The 20,061-nt window shown below is 45.7% G+C and overlaps 1 protein-coding gene across 1 annotated transcript; it reads right to left on the minus strand.

The window, feature by feature from the left end:
- Positions 1-184: 184 nt before the first annotated feature.
- LOC124777741 (cuticle protein 21-like) lies at positions 185-8,915 on the minus strand. Its single transcript, XM_047253241.1, has 2 exons — positions 8,904-8,915; positions 185-727 (listed from the first exon to the last, which is right to left on the minus strand). Exons 1-2 carry the CDS (start codon positions 8,913-8,915, stop codon positions 212-214), a joined length of 528 nt encoding a protein of 175 aa, XP_047109197.1. The 3' UTR covers positions 185-211.
- Positions 8,916-20,061: the final 11,146 nt, after the last annotated feature.

Genomic DNA, 20,061 nt, shown 5'->3' on the forward strand with positions numbered 1-20,061 from the left:
ACCAAGCATTTAAATATTTCACGCGTTTTTCCTGCAGCAGATAATGGATCAATGAAAGATTTCTGTGGACTTGGTAAATAAACTATAAATCAAGGTTGTAAACCAAATTAAGGTGTACGTTCAACGTTTATTTTAGCACATTGAACTAGAAGATGAAATGAAAACATTTGTACAAGGTGTATTTTCTAGTCAATATACATGCTGGATGTGTTTAACCAAGGTAAGCTTTGCCGTAGGCCAGGGCGGGGGCAGCGTACGCAGCCCTAGCGATGGGGGCGGCAGCGATGGCGGGGGCAGCGGCGATGGCGGGGGCGGCGTGTACACCAGCCTCCTTGTGCACGACGGCGTTGAAGCCGTTGACGGGGTCGGCGGTGTAGTCGACGACGCGGATGGAGCCGTCAGGCTCGGCGACGCTGTAGCTGCCCTGGACGACGTCACCGCTGCGGCTCTCCTGCTGGGCCTTGGAGTCTCCGGTGATGGCGTCTGACACGCTGTAGCCGTAGCTGTACTGGGGGTTGGGGTCGTACTCGGCGGCCACGGCGGCGGGCGCCGCGACGGCTCTCACAGCGGGGGCGGCAACGGCCAAGGGAGCGGCACGAAGGGCGGGGGCGGCGTAGGCCACGGGGGCGGCGTAGGCGCCGGCGATGGCAGGGCCGGGGGCGACGACGGCGGGGGCGCCCAGGTAGCCGGCGCGGGCCACGGCCACGAGGGCGGCGAGGACGATCAACTGCAGGAGTAAAGAAAATACTGCACTTAAATACATACCCTACAGGTGAAATACACTGAAGTGACTTAACAGACTTTGAAAGCGGAATGGTAGTTGCAGTTAGAAGCATGAGACATTCCATTTCGTAAATCGTTAGGGCAGTCAATATCCCGAGATCTACGGTGTCAAGAGTGTGCCGAGAATACATAATTTCAGGCATTACCTCTCACCACGGACAAAGCAGCGGCGTTTGCGTAATGTTCTCAGTGCTAATATACAAACAACATTGCGTGAAATAACTGCAGAAATCCATGTGGGATGAAGGTCGAACGTATCCGTTAGGACAGTGCGGCGAAATTTGGTGTTGACAGGCTATGGCTACAGACGACTGATGCGTCCGTGTCTTTGCTAACCGCACAACGTAGCCTACATCGCCTCTCATGGTATCGTGACCATATCAGTTAGAGCCTGGGCGACTGGAAAACAGTGGCCTGGTCAAATGAATCCCAATTTCAGTTCGCTCAAATGGCTCTGAGCACTATGGGACTTAACATCGGAGGTCATCAGTCCCCTAAAACTTATAACTACTTAAACCTAACTAGCCTAAGGACATCACACACATCCATACCTGAGGCAGGATTCGAACCTGCGACCGTAGCGGTCGTGGGGTTCCAGACTGAAGCGCCTAGAACCGCTCGGCCACAACGGCCGGCAATTTCAGTTGGTAACAGCTGATGGTAGGGTTCGAATGTGGCGTAGACTACACGAAACCATGAACTCAAGTTGTAAACAAGGCACCGTTCAGGCTGATTGTGGCTCCATAGTGTTGGGGCTGTGTTTACATGGAATGGGCTGGGACCTCTGGTCCAACTGAACTTATCATTGAATGCAAATGGTTATGTTCGGCTCATTGACTTCATGTTCCCAAACATTTCCAAACAACGACGGAATTTTTATGGGCGACAATGCGCCATGTCACTGGGCCACATTTGTTCGCGATTGGTTTGGAAAACATTCTGGACAATTCGAGTCAATGATTTGGCCATCCATATAGCCCAATATCAATCCCATCGAACATTTATGGGACGTAATCGAGAGCTCAGTTCGTGAACAAAATCCTGCACCGGAAACACTTTCGGAATTATGGACGGCTATAAGAGGCAGCATGGGTCAATATTTCTGCAGGAGACTTCCAACATGTTGTTGAGTCCATGCCATTTGGAGTTGCTGCAATAGTCCGGGGAAAGGAGGTCCGATACGATATTAAGAGGTATCCCATGAATTTTGTCATCTTCTTACGGCGGAAACATGCGCGTTTTGCGAAAGAGCAAATGGGTGCTTCCAACTGATTATTTTACTAACGTGCCAAAATGTCGAGCGTTAGGCAAAGTGTGACACCCATCGTAACAATGCAAGAGAAATCGTACTATTCCTGACCTTTGTAGACAAACGTCAGAGGAACACTGGGTTAATTAATATTATGTTCTGGACTATAATTGGAAGACAGTTTTCTGGTCCTCTCTAGCAAAACAATACTAGCTATTGAGGGTCTGTCTATTAGGCAACCAATTTTAATGTTTCTTCAGTTTTCCTTGTTAACATATTCTACAATAGTTGCTGCACTGTTAATCGCCAGGCACTTGATCAGTAGGAGTAAGAGCGACCTACTTCTGATAACGTACAAAGGGTAATCACAGAGGCCTGGTAACCCCCTTGAGAAAATAAAGTTACGTAATTACTTGTTTATAGAGGAAATACATTCGCAGTTGAGAATATTAACCTTTTCCGACTGTATATTGGAACGAAGCAGATTTATGGCGGACCGTGACTCGATCCCGGATTTCCTGCTTAACGCGTGCTGTCGCCTTAACAGCTTCGGCCATCCCAGCGCGAATTACCGCTAGACCCAAACTTCCATATGTCGTCGTCCATGTGTCACAACGTACACTCTTACCTGCGTATATTCCATGCATGTCCGAAGGAACATCACATCGTATCTCTTAGTAAGACAGGCACTGTTATTTCGTATTTTTCGTTTGTTTGTTTGTTTGTAGATATATGCCTGCAGCCTTGGTACATATTGAAATCCGCATGCCAGAGTGCTTTACCAGAGCACCATAGAAGACAGAAGACAAAATGACACAGCCCACCTACACTTACGAGTGGTCTGCGTCATTGCCTTGAACCTTCTTGCGGCATTCTACGATACCCTGACGTGCGGATTTCGATGTGTACCAAAGCTGCAGGCATACACGTGTAAATAAACAAACAAAAATAAGAACATGGATTTATTTTTTCGATACGACAGTTGAATCGTTTATGGCCACCTCTCATGGACTCCCTTCCCTTTTCCTGTTAGACCAAATAGACAACACTGTTGCATCGAGAACGCTAGCTAAAATCCCAATATCGGGGAAAAAAATTGTCACGGTGACTGGTCTGAATAACTGAGGAGCTACTTGATAGAGAAATAACGGTTCTCTTCTGGAAAGTCGACAGTAATGATCGAGAGAGCGGTGAGATGGTCACGTGTCCGTCCACTACTACTATCTAATGAGAGAAGGTAGCGGAGTGACACCGTAGATAAGACACAGAAATCACGCTCTAGCCTTTCAAATCCCCTTACAGCGATTCAGATTTTGTCTCCCCGTGATTCCACTAAAGCGACTGGAATAGTTTCCTTGAAAAGGACACCGTCGATTACTTCCCAATGGTTGTGCTATCTAAGTCTGAGCTCCATACCTAATATCCTTGTCATCGACGAGGTAGCGCCTGAAACAGTGGCCGGTTGGCAGGGCACTAGCACCAGCGAGTTTCGTGTTCTGTCACATGCAGAACAATGTCGCTTCATCCACATTACCATTACTGTCCTACGTCTGCCAGTTCAGAACAGTTACATCTACTGTCATTCATCTGTACGCTCACTTTTACCTCCATAGAAATTCACTGTTTTCCTCTGTACTTATTTCCATGGCTACAACACCTACAGCCACCACAAAAGCTACGCTGGTGCGATGTATAAGACCCGCACTCGCATTTTGGAGGAGAGAAGTTGAAATCCTGATTTAAGCTGTCATAGTAACCCTAAAAACCAATGTCAGTAATACACTTGTTTTCAAAATTTAGCACGAATGTAATTTTTCGATGATGTGTCGCTGCGAAATAACGTAACTCTATGGAACTTGGACCATACACAGAAAGAAGTGATGTATGACCACACTTAATGTGCCCAAGAACCGTGTCTAAGAGGTTCGTTTTGGTGGTCCAGGTGTTATGGAGTGGCGAGGTATGATCCTGCGTGGGCGTATTGAGTGCCAAATCTTTGAAGACGGTACACTCACCGGACAAGCTTTTTGCGACACTGTACTTCTATCGCACGTGCGTCTTTTGTTTTTGGTAAAGTCTTATGGGACCAAACAGCTGAGGTCATCAGTTCCTAAGCTTACACACTATTTAATTTAACTTAAACTAACTTACGCTAAGGACGACACACACACTCATGCCGGAGTTAGGACTCGAACCTCCGACGGGGGAGCCGCGCGGACCGTGACAAGGCTCCCAAGAGTGCGTCTTTCCAAAGGTGGATTCGCCCCTGGCTTAATTTTTATGGATTACAATGCACGACCGCACAGGTGGAGCAGCTCGTGGCACTGGAGGATATTCCGCGAATGGACTGGCCTGTCCGTTCCCCGACTTACATCCCATGGATCACGTCTGGGACGTATAGGGAACATATTGCAGAACGTCCACATGCACCAACGAACATCCAGAAGTTGTCAACGGCGCTGCTGGAGAAATGGAACGCCCCACCAAGAGAACTCCAGACCAGCCTTGTTGCCAGCATGAGAGCACGTTGCAGTGCATGCAGTTGCGTCCGGGGTGATCACCCACCCTAGTAAGAATCGTGTCCCACCTTTGGTAATGTCAAGGGTACCATCATAAAACGCACTCATTTCAATGTAATTATTATCTTTGAATATAATTGTCATTTCTTTCCCTCTCATTACATATTTATTTCCATCTTCTGTACTATACTACACCATACTGTACCGTAGCATTTCATTCTATGTATCGAGCTATGTTTCTTTGCAGTGACGCATCACGCGGATGTTACTTCCGTCCTTAATTTCTGCACGCAAGTGAGTGTCCATATTACCAGTTACGATTTACGATCTAGAAACTGTGTCCCTGAATAAGGGTAGTGCTCGTAAACTACAGCACACACTAAGAACCACGTAACTGCAGATGCTAGGAGTCAGCCTACTCAATAGGGTGCGACCAGAGGACATTATCTCTTACTGGCTTCACATTCGAAGTTAATCCTAGTTGTTGATATGCACTCAGCCGGCCGCTGTGGCCGAGCGGCTCTAGGCGCTTCAGTCTGGAACCGCGCGACTGCTACGGTCGCAGGTTCGAATCCTGCCTCGGGCATGGATGTGTGTGTGATGTCCTTAGTTAGGTTTATGTAGTTCTAAGTTCTAAGGGACTGATGACCTTAGATGTTGGGTCCCATAGTGCTCAGAGCCATTTGAACCATTTTGATATGCACTCACACCATTTAATCTTTACCACATTGGTCCTTACACTCGGGGATAAGTCACCTCATTCAGCAGTAATTTACAAAATAATAGCCGAGGTTCTAGTCCCCCCTCTCTTGACAGAATCAGTGTATAATACTTTACTGCCTAATTTTAGCTGTTTATGCTCGCTTACGTTTCTTTCTTAGTTGAATCGCAGTTCACTTACATCTCCGCAAGCATTACTTTTGATTTTAACATGGTTCAAATGGCTCTGAGCACTATGCGATTTAACTTCTGAGGTCATCAGTCGCCTAGAACTTAGAACTAATTAAACCTAACTAACCTAAGGACAGCACACACATCCATGCCCGAGGCAGGATTCGAACCTGCGACCGCAGCGGTCACTCGGCTCCAGACTGAAGCGCCTAGAACCGCACGGCCACTACGACCGGCCTCTTGATTTTAAAACGTCAGTTGAAAGGATACTTCGCAAACCGGCGCCATACGCGTTTGCTAGCGCCCGCTTAGTTGGTACGTGGCCGTTCCCGAAAGGACCACACTCGACTGCCTGTACTGCTCAAGCACCACGAATGATTTTCGATAGGACGGAACAACGCATTGCTAAAAACAAAAATATGGAAATTTGTGGTAAGATCTTCTGGGATCAAACTGCTGAGGCCATCGGTCCCTAAGCTTACACACTATTTAACCTAACTTAAACTATCATACAATAAGGACAACACACACACACCCATGCCCGAGGGAGGACTCGAACCTCCGACCTCTGACGGGGAGAGCAGCGTGAACCGTGACAAGACGTCTAAGACCGCGCCGCTACCCCGCGCGGCACAAAAAGATGAACAAATGACGCGAAACCTACACAAAAACTGTTTGTGAGGGAGGAAACTGCAACCACATACATTATAAGTGAATGAATAATTTATTTGACACGACAGTGACAAATTATGGTACGTATTTTACATTATTTATTCAAGGAAATTTATTTCTTTGCGATCGAAATCTAGAATTTTTAGGATGAACCCAACTGCCGTCTGATGATAGGTTCTCTTTCCGAAACTACACTGCTAGCCATAAAATTTGCAACACCTGCAACACCAGGAAGACAGCAAGCTGCGAAGGCAAAATAGGCGTCCTGTCCACTTTGGTCCGAGTACCATGAGTGTCATGTGACTATGGAATTGATGGATTCAGCAGCGCCGTGCTCAGCTTCGTACTGAATCTCAGTGGCCCCACACGACTTGCGCCTGAGAGAACAGACACATTGTTCTCTAGGTCGCGCTTGATGTAGGCAACGAGTTAGGAGATAAATGTGCTTGTTTGCAGCAAGACAAGTATCATTACCGACAACGCGATGACGGCTGGAGGACAACATCCGTCAGCATAGCGACCATTGTTGCGCCTTCCATTGAGGTGGCACACACAGTGGTGCGCCCAACACCGGACACAGGAGTGCCATCACGTCGTGCCTTCAGACGAGTCCCAAAGGAGATATACCTGTGCAGAGGACCGAATGAAAACGAACTTAGCCAGATCGCATTATTCATCGTCATACTGCCCCAGCACGAGGCGTGACAGTACGGAGTGCCGCTGGGTGTGCAAGACGATCATTCCGAACCGAATAGCTAGTGATTTTTGACATTTCTAGTGTGTTACAGCCGGTGGCTGTGCCCTTCTTGGAGGTCTCCATGACATTACCTTTCAAAAAATAATCGAACTCCGCATGCTGTCCGTGCGGCCCTGATGTATCTCGATTCAGAGAGTGTTCGACGACTATTGCTGTGGTCTGCACGTTTTCCAGATCTCTCACCCACTGTGAACATCTGGTCACACGTTGCTGGGAGATTAGCACGCCACCATCCGCTAGCCTCTATATCTGATGAACTCTGGCGTGCAGTTGGAACAGCATGGAATGGTGAGCCCAATTCATTTCGATGCCCAGCCTGTTAAGAGTCGTTGCTGCAGACAGAGGTGACAACCTGTATACTGGATTTCCCGCCCAGTATGCCCCCAAATCACCTACAGATTTAATCATGTATTCTTCCTGCTGTATTGTATAAAGTAAAAGTTCGTTATTTGTTGTCCTTGGTATTGGAATTTTAATGCGGAGCAGTGTAGTTACTTAGAATTGACTTACTACTCCAGAAATACACTGTAAGGAAAAAACACGGACCACGAAACAACTATCAGAACGGGATGGATATAAGTAGATGTGAGTGCGTGTACAGACAAGCAAATGATTACAGTTTCGTAAACACTGGATGATTTATCCAAGTTAGAGTGCTCCACTAACTGAGCAGATAAACAACGCTTTGGTCCACATCTGGCGGCCCTTAAGTTTGCGGTTATTCGGCTTGACATTGACTAATAGAGTTGTTGTAGGTCTCCTGGGGATATAGTGCCAAATTCTGTCCAACTGGCGCGTTAGATCTTCAAAATCCCGAGCCGGTTGCAAGGCCCTATCCATAACTCTCTCAGTTGGCAGAATATCCAGCGCACTTTGCTGACCAAGATAGGGTTTGGCAAGCACGTAGTCAAGCAGTGTGCGAGCTGGCATTATCTTGCTGAAATATAAGCTCAATATGGTTTGCCTCGAAGGGCAATAAAACTGGGCGTGTAACATCGTCGACGTACCGCTGTGCTGTAAGGGTGCCGAGGATGACAACCAAACGGGTCCTGCTCTGAAAAGAAATCGTATCCCAGACCATCACTCGTGGCTGTTAGGGCGTATGGCGGGCGACAGTTGGATTCATATCCAATTCTGTCTGGGGCACCTCCAGGCATGTCACCACTGGCCATTGTGCCTCATTTTGAAGCTGGACTCACCACAAAAGACAGTTCTACTGAGATTCTAGGCCGAATATGTGACTGGAGAAAGCACAGCGGTAGTCGACGGTATTCTACACCCCCTTTTGTTGCCCTTCATGGCAAACCATCCTGGGCTTACATTTCAGCAAGATAGTGCTCTCCCGCACACGACGAGAGTTTCTGCTGCTTGTCTTCGCGCTTGCCAAACGCTACCTTGGCCTTCAAGGTCTCCGGATCTCTCCCCAATTCAGAACGTTTGGAACATTTTGGACAGGGCTCTCCAACCAGCTCGGGATTTTGACGATATAACGCGCCAAGTACACAGAATGTGGCAAGATATCCCGTAGGAGGACACCCAACAACTCTGCCAATCAATACCAAGCGGAATAACTACTTGCGTAAAGGCCAGAAGTGGACCAACACGTTACTGACTTGCTCAATTTATGAAGCTCTTTCTCTTGAATAAATCATCCGATTTTTCTGAAATTGTAATCATTTGTTTGTCTGTACATGTACATCATTCCTATCGATTATGGTCCCTTCCCCCCCCCCCCCCTTATACCGTAGTATGGCCCCTCGCAGCTTCATTCATTTTCAGAAACAGCCACGGTATTTCCAAGTCGCTATGGTAAATATAACTACACAAGAATTTTCAAGAAAAGTATAAACGCAAGACAAGCCAGTCTATCTACCAACGAGCATTGTATCGCCACATACGGTACTCGTAAACTCGGTCTTCTGCTCTAATGAGGAATAATGCTCTAAAAGATGCAAAGATTGTCTCTAGAGTTTACAAATAACCGTATGAAACTCTAGGCGCTGCTACTGTGTGTGTGTTTCCCGTTCCTCACCTTGCAGGCCATGACGTCGGAGGAGGCGGCTCGTGGAGTGCTCTGGCAGCTGAGCGCGCCGGCGTGTCTTATATAGCGGCCGCCGGCGTCTAGTAGCCAGCTGGTCCGCCGTCTGCAGCCCTGCCACAGGACCGGACCGGGCTGAGCACAGTAGCGCCTAATTGGGCGTGGTGCCGCCTCAGATTTCGGGGCACAGCGGTATTTTTATCCGCCACCTACATATCGGGGTCAGTACGTGCACTGACGAGTTTCTGTCGAAAAAACAAAAGCTGCATCACAGTCCATTGTAATCCAAGACTAATAAGAATTTTGTGAATGACTTTCGTGGATAAAGGAAACGTCCTTAAAACTCTTCCAACGAATTTCTTATAAAAGTAAAGAACGTGGAAGAGAGCAATTCCAAAGCAAAGCTTTTATGAGACGCTATTGAAGCGATTTCGATAATAACGAAGAACTGTGTGCCAAGCTGTATATCGTACTTGTTCTGGCTATGGAATGGAAGTCAATGGCCGGCCGGGGTGACCGAGTGGTTCTAGGCGCTACAGTGTGGAACCTCGCGACCGCTACGATTTGAACCATTTGGAAGCCAATGTAGTCCTAAATTTATCGCGTAAAACTGTTATGTAATTAAATCCTTTGTTATTCTAGGCTATGAAACTTATCCATCTTCAAACAGTTCGTTAGAACTTGACGGAGGGCATGAGTTACATTCTGATTAATAATACACTTAGGTTACTACGAGCATGAGGAACTCAACAAGGGATTATAGTGGTGCTCCAATAGAAACTCTTTTGTGGGAATGCTGTTCACACGTTTCCCCCTCAGATCTTGGCGCTTATCGCAGCTCTAGCCCAGACTTACCGTTGTTGTTGTTGTTGTTGTTGTGGTCTTCAGTCCGAAGTCTGGTTTGATGCATTTCATCACGCTATTCTATCCTGTGCAAGCCTCTTCATCTCTGCTTAACTGTTACAATCTAAATCCATTTGAACCTGGTTACTGTATTCCATCTCTTGGTCTCCCTCTGCATTTTTTAGAAGCTTCACATCCCTCCATTACCAAATTCACGATTCCTTGTTGCCTCAGAATGTATAATGTTCGCTTATGTCTATAAAAAACAGAACACCTTGAACAAGTAGAGGTAGGAAATTCATATTCACGGGAAACGCACATGAATATGTTTTGTAGCAATTTTCAAGCATGTCGGCCCGCGGGTTCAAAGTCAACATCGATATTACGGTACACCACCTACTGGTAAAATGTGGCTGTTCTAGGAGCTTCAGTCTGGAACCGCGTGACCGCTACGGTCGCAGGTTCGAATCCTGCCTCGGGCATGGATGTGTGTGATGTCCTTAGGTTAGTTAGGTTTAAGTAGTTCTAAGTTCTAGGGGACTGATGACCTCAGAAGTTGAGTCCCATAGTGCTCAGAGCCATTTGAACCATTTTTTTTGTGCCTGCTTCTCTCTTTGTCACTGTAAACCGAAGGTAATGGATCGGTGCGACTTGAGCAGACGTGCAAGATGCCTCGCACACGTATGCGTGAACCGTACCGTCAAATCAATGAGTCTGAAAGAGGGTGCATTATTGGCATGAGAGAATACGATACCTCCATCCGAAAAATTGCTGCTCATGTGGGACGAAGTGTTTCGGCAATGTAACGGGTGTGTGCAGAAAGGTTAACGGAAGGCCGTAGTACACGACGACGAGATGGGTCAGGTCGCACCACCGAGATCAGCCCCCAATAAGATCGACATCTCATCTGAATGGTATTACAGGACAGATGGTTCAAATGGCTCTGAGCACTATGGGACTTAACACCTGAGGTCATTAGTCCCCTTGAACTTAGAACTACTTAAACCTAACTAACCTAAGGACATCACACACATCCATGGCCGAGGCAGGATTCGAACCTGCGACCGTAGCGGTCGCGAGGTTCCAGACTGAAGCGCCTAGAACCGCTCAGCCACACCGGTTGGCTACAGGACAGATTTGCGTCCTCTTCGGCTCTGGCGCAACAGTGAAACAGTGTAGGAGACTGTACATTAGCAGGAGTGACAGTCCATCGCCGTTTTATTATGGCATGGGTTACGTGCGCGTCGTCCACACTTCCCCACCCACCGTTGAAGAATGTGTAGGAACATGATAGATGGCAATAGTGTATGGAACGACGTAAATGGGACAGGAATGGCATCATCCAATGTTTCCGGACGAATCCAGGTGCTGTCCGTTTGAAATGATGGCCGCATTTTGGATAGCCGAGACAGAGGGAGCGACATCACAGTGTCTGCTCTCGCACGATGCATACAGCGCTAACTCGGGGTCTCATGGTGTGGGGTGCTATCGGGTACAACCGTAAATCACAGATGGTACGTGTCCAGGATACTGTGACCAGTGTGACCTACCTGAATGACATCCTGCAACCTGTAGCCATACCTTTCCTGCACACCACCCCAGACACCAGTTTTCAAAAAGACAATGCTCGACCACATTTTGCTGCGCGAACACGTGCCTTCTTGTTGTCACAGGGTGTCAGCCTTTTGCCCTGGCGCGCCAGATCACCAGACTTGTCACCAACCGAAAATGTGTGGGATGTGGTGAAACGACGGGCACAGCGCTGTGACGCAATTCCAACCACCACAGATGAAGTTTGCAACCAGGTCAGTGCAGCATGGATGGCTATGCCACAGGACGCAATTCGCGCCTTATACCAGTCGATGGCCTCACGCATGGAACAAATTATCAGGGCCCATGGAAGACCTGCGCTTACTAGGCAACCGTAATTTTTTTTATTTTACATCAGTTTAAAAGTATCAGTATCACTGATTTATTGCGTAAAGTGTAACATTCTCATTCGTGTGTCGTGTCGTCGAGGTAAGAATCATGTATTTCGTGACAATTATGGAACCAACAAACGTGGACGTGATTCCACGATCATGCCAATAGAGAGAGCCTTACAATCTGTGTAACTAAACTTTGCGAGTGGGGATTATCGTTTGAACATCGTGTTGAGATGACAACAGCCGGACGTTCCGCGAAACGGTTAGGCGTGCAGTGGTAAAAAAAACTGGAAGCACCGTTAGGAAGAACTAATTTTAATTGAGGGAACTGTGTCGACTGTCAAAACTGTCTAAATAGTGATCTTGTGTGACTCGGTGCTAGTGATCGAACAGAGCAGCTAACCAGCACGAAAACAGGTTTCAGTGTACTGTAGGTAGACCACGCGGCTGAAGTACGGTGCTTACTAATTATAATATATGTCTGTTGTGTGATCAAACCAGTTGAAAACAGTGCAACCAACACTACGATGTTTTGCTGACAGAGTATATTTGGTTCTTTACCAGGTATTTGTGGTCCTGGTGGTGCACATAGTCCCTCAGCGAACAGCTAATAATAAACAACTTCAGAATCAATTCTTCTTGGAGAATCAAAAGATTACGTGCCGAGGGGAGACGTACTGTCAGTCTAACCACACGGTCCTAAAATATTTGAGTCCACCTGACTGTGTTGCATAACATCGTGCATTGTGTGCAACAGTTGTATGTGACATTGTAACATAGATTAACCCCTCCCCTCCCCCCCCCCCCCCCCGCCCCAGGACCGCTTACAACCCGATACCTTCTTTTAGTGAAGTTGTGCAATAAATTTAGTTTTTCTCTCTACTACTCACCGTGCTTCAGCAGCACCACATTTCGAAAGTTTTTAGTATCCTTCCGTTTGACCTATTTATCGTCTAAGTTTCACTTCCGTGTAAGAATATACTCCAGACAGTACCTTCAGGAAAGGCTTCCTAGCGCTTAAATCTATATTACACGTTAACAAATTCCTCTTTTCCAGAATGTTTTCTTGCTGTAGCCAGTTAAATTTTATATCTTCTCTGCTTCGGCCATCATGGGACATTTTGCACCCCAAATAGCAAACCTCATCTACTACTTTTAAAGTCTCATTTCACAGTCTAAATTCTTTCAGCAGCGCCTCGTTTAATTCGACTACATTCTATTACCACTGTTTTATTTTTGTGATGTTCATTTCATAAATTCTTTTCAAGACACCATCCCTTCCGTTCAGCTGATCTTCTATGTGCTTTGCTGTCTCTGGCAGGATTACTATATCATCAGAAAACCTAAACGTTTTTATTCCTTCTTCCTGAACTTTAATTCTATTGCAAATTATTCCTTCGTTTCCGTTATTAATTGCTCAATGTACGGATTGAATAACGTCGGATACAGCACTGCACACCTTCCATGTCCTTCGGTTCTTATAATTCCAATGTGATTTCAGTCCAAGTTGTAAATAACCTTTTTCTCGCTGTGTTTTATTCTTGCTACCTTCAGAATTTAAAATAGTGTACATCAATCAGCAGTGTCAGGAGCTTTCAAATGGCTATAAGTACTATGGGACTTAACATCTGAGGTCATCAGTCCCCTAGACTTACGACCGCGCGGGATTAGCCGAGCGGTCTTAGGCGCTGCAGTCATGGACTGTGCAGCTAATCCTGGCGGAGTTTCGAGTCCTCCCTCGGGCATGGGTGTGTGTGTGTTTGTCCTTAGGATAATTTAGGTTAAGTAGTATGTAAGCTTAGGGACTGATGACCTTAGCAATTAAGTCCCATAAGATTTCACGCACATTTTTTCCCCTAGACTTAGGACTACTTAAACCTAACTAACCTAAGGACATCACTCACATCCATGCCCCAGGCAAGATTCGAACCTGCGACCGTAGCAGCAGTGCGGTTCCGGACGGAAACGCCTAGAACCGCTCCGCGACAGCGGCCGGCGTGAGGAGCTTTCCCTGTATCTATAAAAGCTATCTTCTAAGATACGGCGCAGGATCAGTACTGCATCGCGTGCTCCTACATTTCTTTGCAATCCGTATATCATCCCCAAGTTAAGTTTCTGTCTTCCCATTTTTATCAGTATTTCCCAACCATGACTTATTACACTGATAGTTCACTCATATTCACATCTGTCATCATCTGCCCTCTTTGAAACTGGAAGAGATCTCAGCAAGTTTGAGGAAATGTTTGCTACTTCAAGATCTCTGTTTCGACTTAGCTCATTCAGTGGTCTCTCAAATTCTTGGTGTAGTATCATATCTCCCATCTCATCATCTAATTCATCTTACCGTCGTAAAACATTGTCTTCGATTTCGTTTCTCTTGTACAACCTATTACACCGGTGTCCAAAATTAAAGCTCCAAACCACTATTTCCTCGTCCTTTGTCTAATTCACGATATAATCATACTGACAATTATCTTAGTTTCACAGATGTGAAAATTACCGAACAATCAGTTTAATAAACCACAACTGCAAAATACTAACGCGAATTCTTTAGAGACGAATGGAAACTCTAGTAGAAGCCGACCTCGAGGAAGATCAGTTTGGATTCCGTAGAAATATTGGAACACGTGAGGCAATACTGACCCTACGACTTATCTTAGAAGCTAGATTAAGGAAAGGCAAACCTACGTTTCTAGCATTTGTAGACTTGGGGAAGCGTTTAACAATGTTGACTGGAATACTCTCTTTCAAATCCGGAAGCTTCCAGGGGTAAAACACAGGGAGCGAAAGGCTATTTATAATTTGTACAGAAACCAAATGGCAGTTATAAGAATCGAGGGGCATGAACGGGAAGCAGTGGTTGGGAAGGGAGTGAGACAGGGTTGTAGCCTCTCCCCGATGTTATTCAATCTGTATATTGAGCCAGCAGTGAAGGAAACAAAAGAACAATTCGGAATAGGTATTAAAATCCATGGAAAAGAAATAAAAACTTTGAGATTCGCCGATGACTTTGTAATTCTGTAAGAGACAGCAAAGGACCTGGAAGAGCAGTTGAACAGAATGGACAGTGTCTTGAAAGGAGGATATAAGATGAGCATCAACAAAAGCAAAACGAGGATAATGGAATGTAGTCGAATTAAATCGGAATTAGATTAGGAAATGAGACACTTAAATCAGTAAAGGAGTGTTGCTATTTGGGGAGCAAAATAACTGTTGATGGTCGTAGTAGAGAGGATATAAAGTGTAGACTGACAATGGCAAGGAAAGCGTATCTGAAGAAGAGAAATTTGTTAACATCTAGTATAGATTTAGGTGCCAGGAAGTCGTTTCTGAAAGTATTTGTATGGAGTGTAGCCATGTATGGAAGTGAAACATGGACGATAAATAATTTGGACAATAAGAGAATAGAAGCTCTCGAAATGTGGTACCACAGAAATTAGATGAGTAAATCACATAACTAATGAGGAGGTATTGAATAGAATCAGAGAGAAGAGAAATTAGTGGCACAACTTGACTAGAAGAAGGGATCGGCTGGTAGGGCATATTCTGAGGCATTAAGGGATCACCGATTTAGTATTGGAGGGCATCGTGGAGTGTAAAAATCGTAGAGGGAGACCAAGAGATGAATACACTAAACAGATTCAGAAGGATGTAGGTTGCAGTAGGTACTGGGAGATGAAGAAGCTTGCACAGGATAGAGTAGCATGGAGAGCTGCATCAAACCGTTCTCTCGACGGAAGACCACAACAACAACAACAATCATACTGACTGTTAGGTGTCCGCAAGGTCGTGTTCTGCAAGCCAGATGGCATTCAGGTCAACGGACAACCACGCCAGCGACTTCAGGGCACGCATCAAACTGGGTAGTCTCACATCCACAGTCGCTGTGTCATAGGCGGTGCAGTGTGGCACAGAAAAGACGGCTCTCTGCGGTCCATACGAAGAAAGGAAACAGGACAGTTGCAAACTGATGTGACCCGATGGCTTAATGTGAATCGTTCTGTTGTTTCTCTGATGATGTGATAGTTGATAGAGACCGAAACTGTATCCTGAAGACCAGGGCAGGGCCGATCACGTGTGACGTCAGAAAGAAAGGACCGTTATTTGCTGTAAGGATATGACGGTACCGCCTTAGTACTGCACGCCAACTGGCATCTGACCTCGCAGCTTCCACAGGAGGTGTCGTTTCGAAGCAAACGGTGCACAGAAGGCTTCAGCAGAGTGGCATTTATTGACGGAGACCTGCTGTATGTTTATCTCTAACACGTCTTCACAGAAAGGAACGTCTAGAGAGGAGTCGTCAACATGCCACCTGGACGGTCGAACGGTGGGATAACGTTCTTTTCACAGATGAGTCCCGATTCGGTTTGGAGAGTGGTTATTGACGGATTCGCATCTGGAGGGAACGTGGAACACGATTTCGGGACCCAAGCGCTGTGGAAAGAGACCAGTATTGTGGAGGATCCCTCATGGTTGGGCAGGGATTATGTTGACCACTTCATGAAATTGTGTTGGTAAATCGGCAAAGTTTAACTGCTGTTGGGTATCATGACGAGATCTTGAGAACTAATGTGTGGCTGTTGTGAGGTGCTGTGGGCCCGGACTCCTTACTGATGGACGATTGGACGATAATGCTCGACCTCACAGAGAACGGGTGGTTGATGTTTTCTTGGAAACGGAAGATATTGCAAGCATGCCGTGGCTTCTTCACTCTCCCGATTTGAATACCGTAGAGCATATCTGGGATGCACTAGGGAGGCGGGTTGCATCACCTCAGCGTCCACCAATCACGCTTAAAGACTTGTGAGCAGCTCTGCAGGAAGAACCCATTCTTGTAAGGCCTGCATTGCAGCCAGAGAAGGTCATATCCCACACCGAACACATTAACCAATGGTCGGACCGTGTGTGCAAATCCACTTGTTTACGTTCTGTATTCCTTACATTGTTTCTACTTTACTATCCCCTGTTTATACAGTTTTGTGGCAAAATAAACGCAACCTTGCAAAATTTCCGTTTATTGCTATAATTTTGGACTCCAGTTTATATATTACTTTCAACTTTCAGCTTTCCCTTCTTTGTTTCTCGTCCCATCTACGTTTCTCCGAGCCACATAAGCTTCTACCACCTTGCACTTCTCCTCTGGTCCTTCGTACATAACCATTTTGCCCTTTTTACATACCTCATTTTTGTACGTCTGTATTCTCTTTCGCCTGCTGTATTCTCTTTCGCCTCTGCAATTGCTGCATTATATATATATAGGTTGAGGAATAATATGGTGGAAAAAACCAATCTACTTTCAGAAAAGAAAGTGTTGCATTACTTTTTGAACGCCCCTCGAATAATCAGTCTGAAACGTTCCAGTATCCCCCCAGGTCTCTTCCACGTACACAGTCTTTTTTCATTATTTTTTAACCCTTTATTAGCGAGCTAAAACAACGTTCTGTGCAAAATCCTACCACTCAGCTTCCTTCTTTATTCCATTCCCGCAGTCCATGTTCTACTGCTATTCTCCCTTCTCTCCCTTTTCCCACTATCGAATTTCAGTCCACTATCATTGGCATATACCGCGGTGAGTGTTGGTTTCGTATCTACCTTCGCTCCGATAACGTGTTCACTTTGTTGTTCACAGTAGTTTACTCGCGTTCCCATTTCTTTATTCACTATTAGACCTAATACTGCATTACCCCTATTTTTTTAGTATTCATAAGCCTGTACTCAGCTGACTAGTAGTCCTATTCCTACGGCACTTCCATCTGTTCAGTCTCCTTTTAAATTCTCTTAAGTGCCTACCCGATTAAGGAATCTAACATTCCACGCTCAGACCCGTAGAATGTCAGACCCTTACTCTCAAACATCCAAGACCCCACGTTTCAAAGGAGTCAAGGAAAGTACTACGTCCTGCAACGTACCCGACGCTAGCTTTCATGACGCTAAAAGCAGAGAACAAGGGTCTCGTGTGGAAAGCTACCAACAGTACCTCTTCTCATGTACCGTCCGTAAATAGAACAAGAGGGAGAGGAGGGGAGGCGAGATCAATACACTAGTACACGAGAAAACTAAACAATAAAATAATGGTAAACTGCAATAAACATCATAAACATGATGATAGGCATGCCTTCAAAGTGAAGAGGAAACCAACAGCAACGGATGATACTTAATAACTCTTGACATTCATACACTCATGCTCATAAATTAAGGATAATTGCAGAATGTGGTGCCACACAACGTGGCACTACACAAAACTGGCGCCAGTAGCATAGGCACATAGGGAACACACACGACACAGATCTGTAAGTCCACGGCATTGGTGATAAATTGAGAAAACCGTCCCGAAACACATGTGCTACAAAACGCCACTGTTTCCTGCGCATGTACCCCGACATCAGTATGGGATATGATAACCATGCACACGTACACAGGCCGCATAACGGGTTAGCCTACTCTGGATCAGGTGGTCGAGCAGCTGCTGGGATATAGCCTCCCATTCTTGCACCAGAGCCTGTCGGAGCTCCTGAAGTGTCGTAGGGATTTGAAGACGTGCAGCGATACGTCGACCGAGAGCATCCCATACATGTTCGATGGCACTTACGTCTGGAAAACAGGCAGGCCACTCCATTCACCTGGTATCTTCTGTTTCAATGTACTCCTCCACGATGGCAGCTCGATGGGACCGTGCGTTATCATCCATCAGGAGGAAGGTGGAGCCCACTGCACTCCTGAAAAGGCGGACATACTGGTGCAAAATGACGTCCCGGTATACCTGACCTGTTACTGCTCCTCTCTCAAAGACATAGAGGGGTGTACGTGCACCAATCATAGCCCCAACCCACACCATCAAACCACGACCTCCGTGCAGGTCCCTTTCAAGGACATTAACGGTTTGGTATCCGGTTCCTGGTTCACGCCAGATGAAAACCCGGCGAGAATCACTGTTCGGACAATACCTGGACTCGTCCGTGAACATAACCTGGGACCACTGTTCCAATGACCATGTACTGTGTTCTTGACACCAGGCTTTACGGGCTCTCCTGTGACCAGGGGTCAGTGGAATGCACCTTGCAGGTCTCCGGGAGAATATACTATGTCGTCTGTAGACCGTGTGTCTGGAGACAACTGTTCCAGTGGCTGCGGTAAGGTCCCGAGCAAGGCTACCTGCAGTACTCCGTGGCCGTCTGCGGACACTGATGGTGAGATATCGGCCTTCTTGTGGTGTTGTACACTGTGGACGTCCCGTACTGTAGCGCCTGGACACGTTTCCTGTCTGCTGGAATCGTTGCCATAATCTTGTGACCACACTTTGTGGCACATGGAGGGCCCATGCTACGACCTGCTGTGTTTGACGAGCCTCCAGTCGCTCTAGTTTTCTACCCTCATAACGTCATCAATATACGTTCTTTGAGCCCTTTTCAATACACAGTCACCACTAGCATGTCTGAAAACTTCTGCACAATAACTCGCTGCACCGTACTCTGACATGAACCAACACACCTCTGCGTATGTGGACTGCTGCCAGTGCCACCGCATGGTCATACCCCGAGGTGATTTAAACCCGCAAACCGCCCACCGGAGCATTGTTTCAACATGTATCAGCATTATCCTTACTTTATGAGCATGAGTGTATATAGAGCGTTTAATGACTTATGAGTCAGCTGGGTTTAATTACTGAGCTGAATATTATAAGACAGCTAGCCAGAGCTAACGGTAATCATGGAAACAAAGTGAATAAATTAATACATAAGAATATCATACGTATGAATATAATAATTATACAGAAATAAGTTATTTCATAATGTAAAAGGCTAATGCTAATGGTTCGTTCGTTTCTCACGCCCAGTCACTGTATAAATTGCACAAACTGTACACGCATTGTACCATTTTTTGTAACGCGACTTCCCATTTCCTAGCCATTGAGTCATTATCCTTCCATAACGAATTAAATGTTGAGCTGAGAAAGAAGGTACGGTGTTAGTATTATACATCATGTAATATATGTAGTAAGTTTTTTCGGTTAGAAAAAGAAGGAAAAAATATAGTGTGAAAGTGCTATGTGCAATTATATATGTTTTATTGTTGTTATTAATATATATTTGGGTTACATTTTCAACAAACCTCTATTTTGTATTATCTAAGTTGTTCTTCAGTGTATAGGATGTATTGCTCAACAGGTATTTTCTAAGTGTCTTTTTAAACAAATTTTATTTTAGTAATTTGTTTGAGCTCCTTTGACAGTTTACTATAGTTTTATATCTTCGTCGAAAATGGTGTTTCAGTTTTATGTTTATTCTCTCTTGGTAAATATAAGTTCAGTCTAGATTTTGTTCCATGGTCATGGGCAGAGCTGTTTGAGCATTAATTATCAACTTATTTTTGATGTGTACTTCTGA

Source organism: Schistocerca piceifrons, chromosome 2, assembly GCF_021461385.2.
Source record: "Schistocerca piceifrons isolate TAMUIC-IGC-003096 chromosome 2, iqSchPice1.1, whole genome shotgun sequence".
Classification (NCBI taxonomy): Eukaryota; Metazoa; Arthropoda; class Insecta; order Orthoptera; family Acrididae; genus Schistocerca; species Schistocerca piceifrons.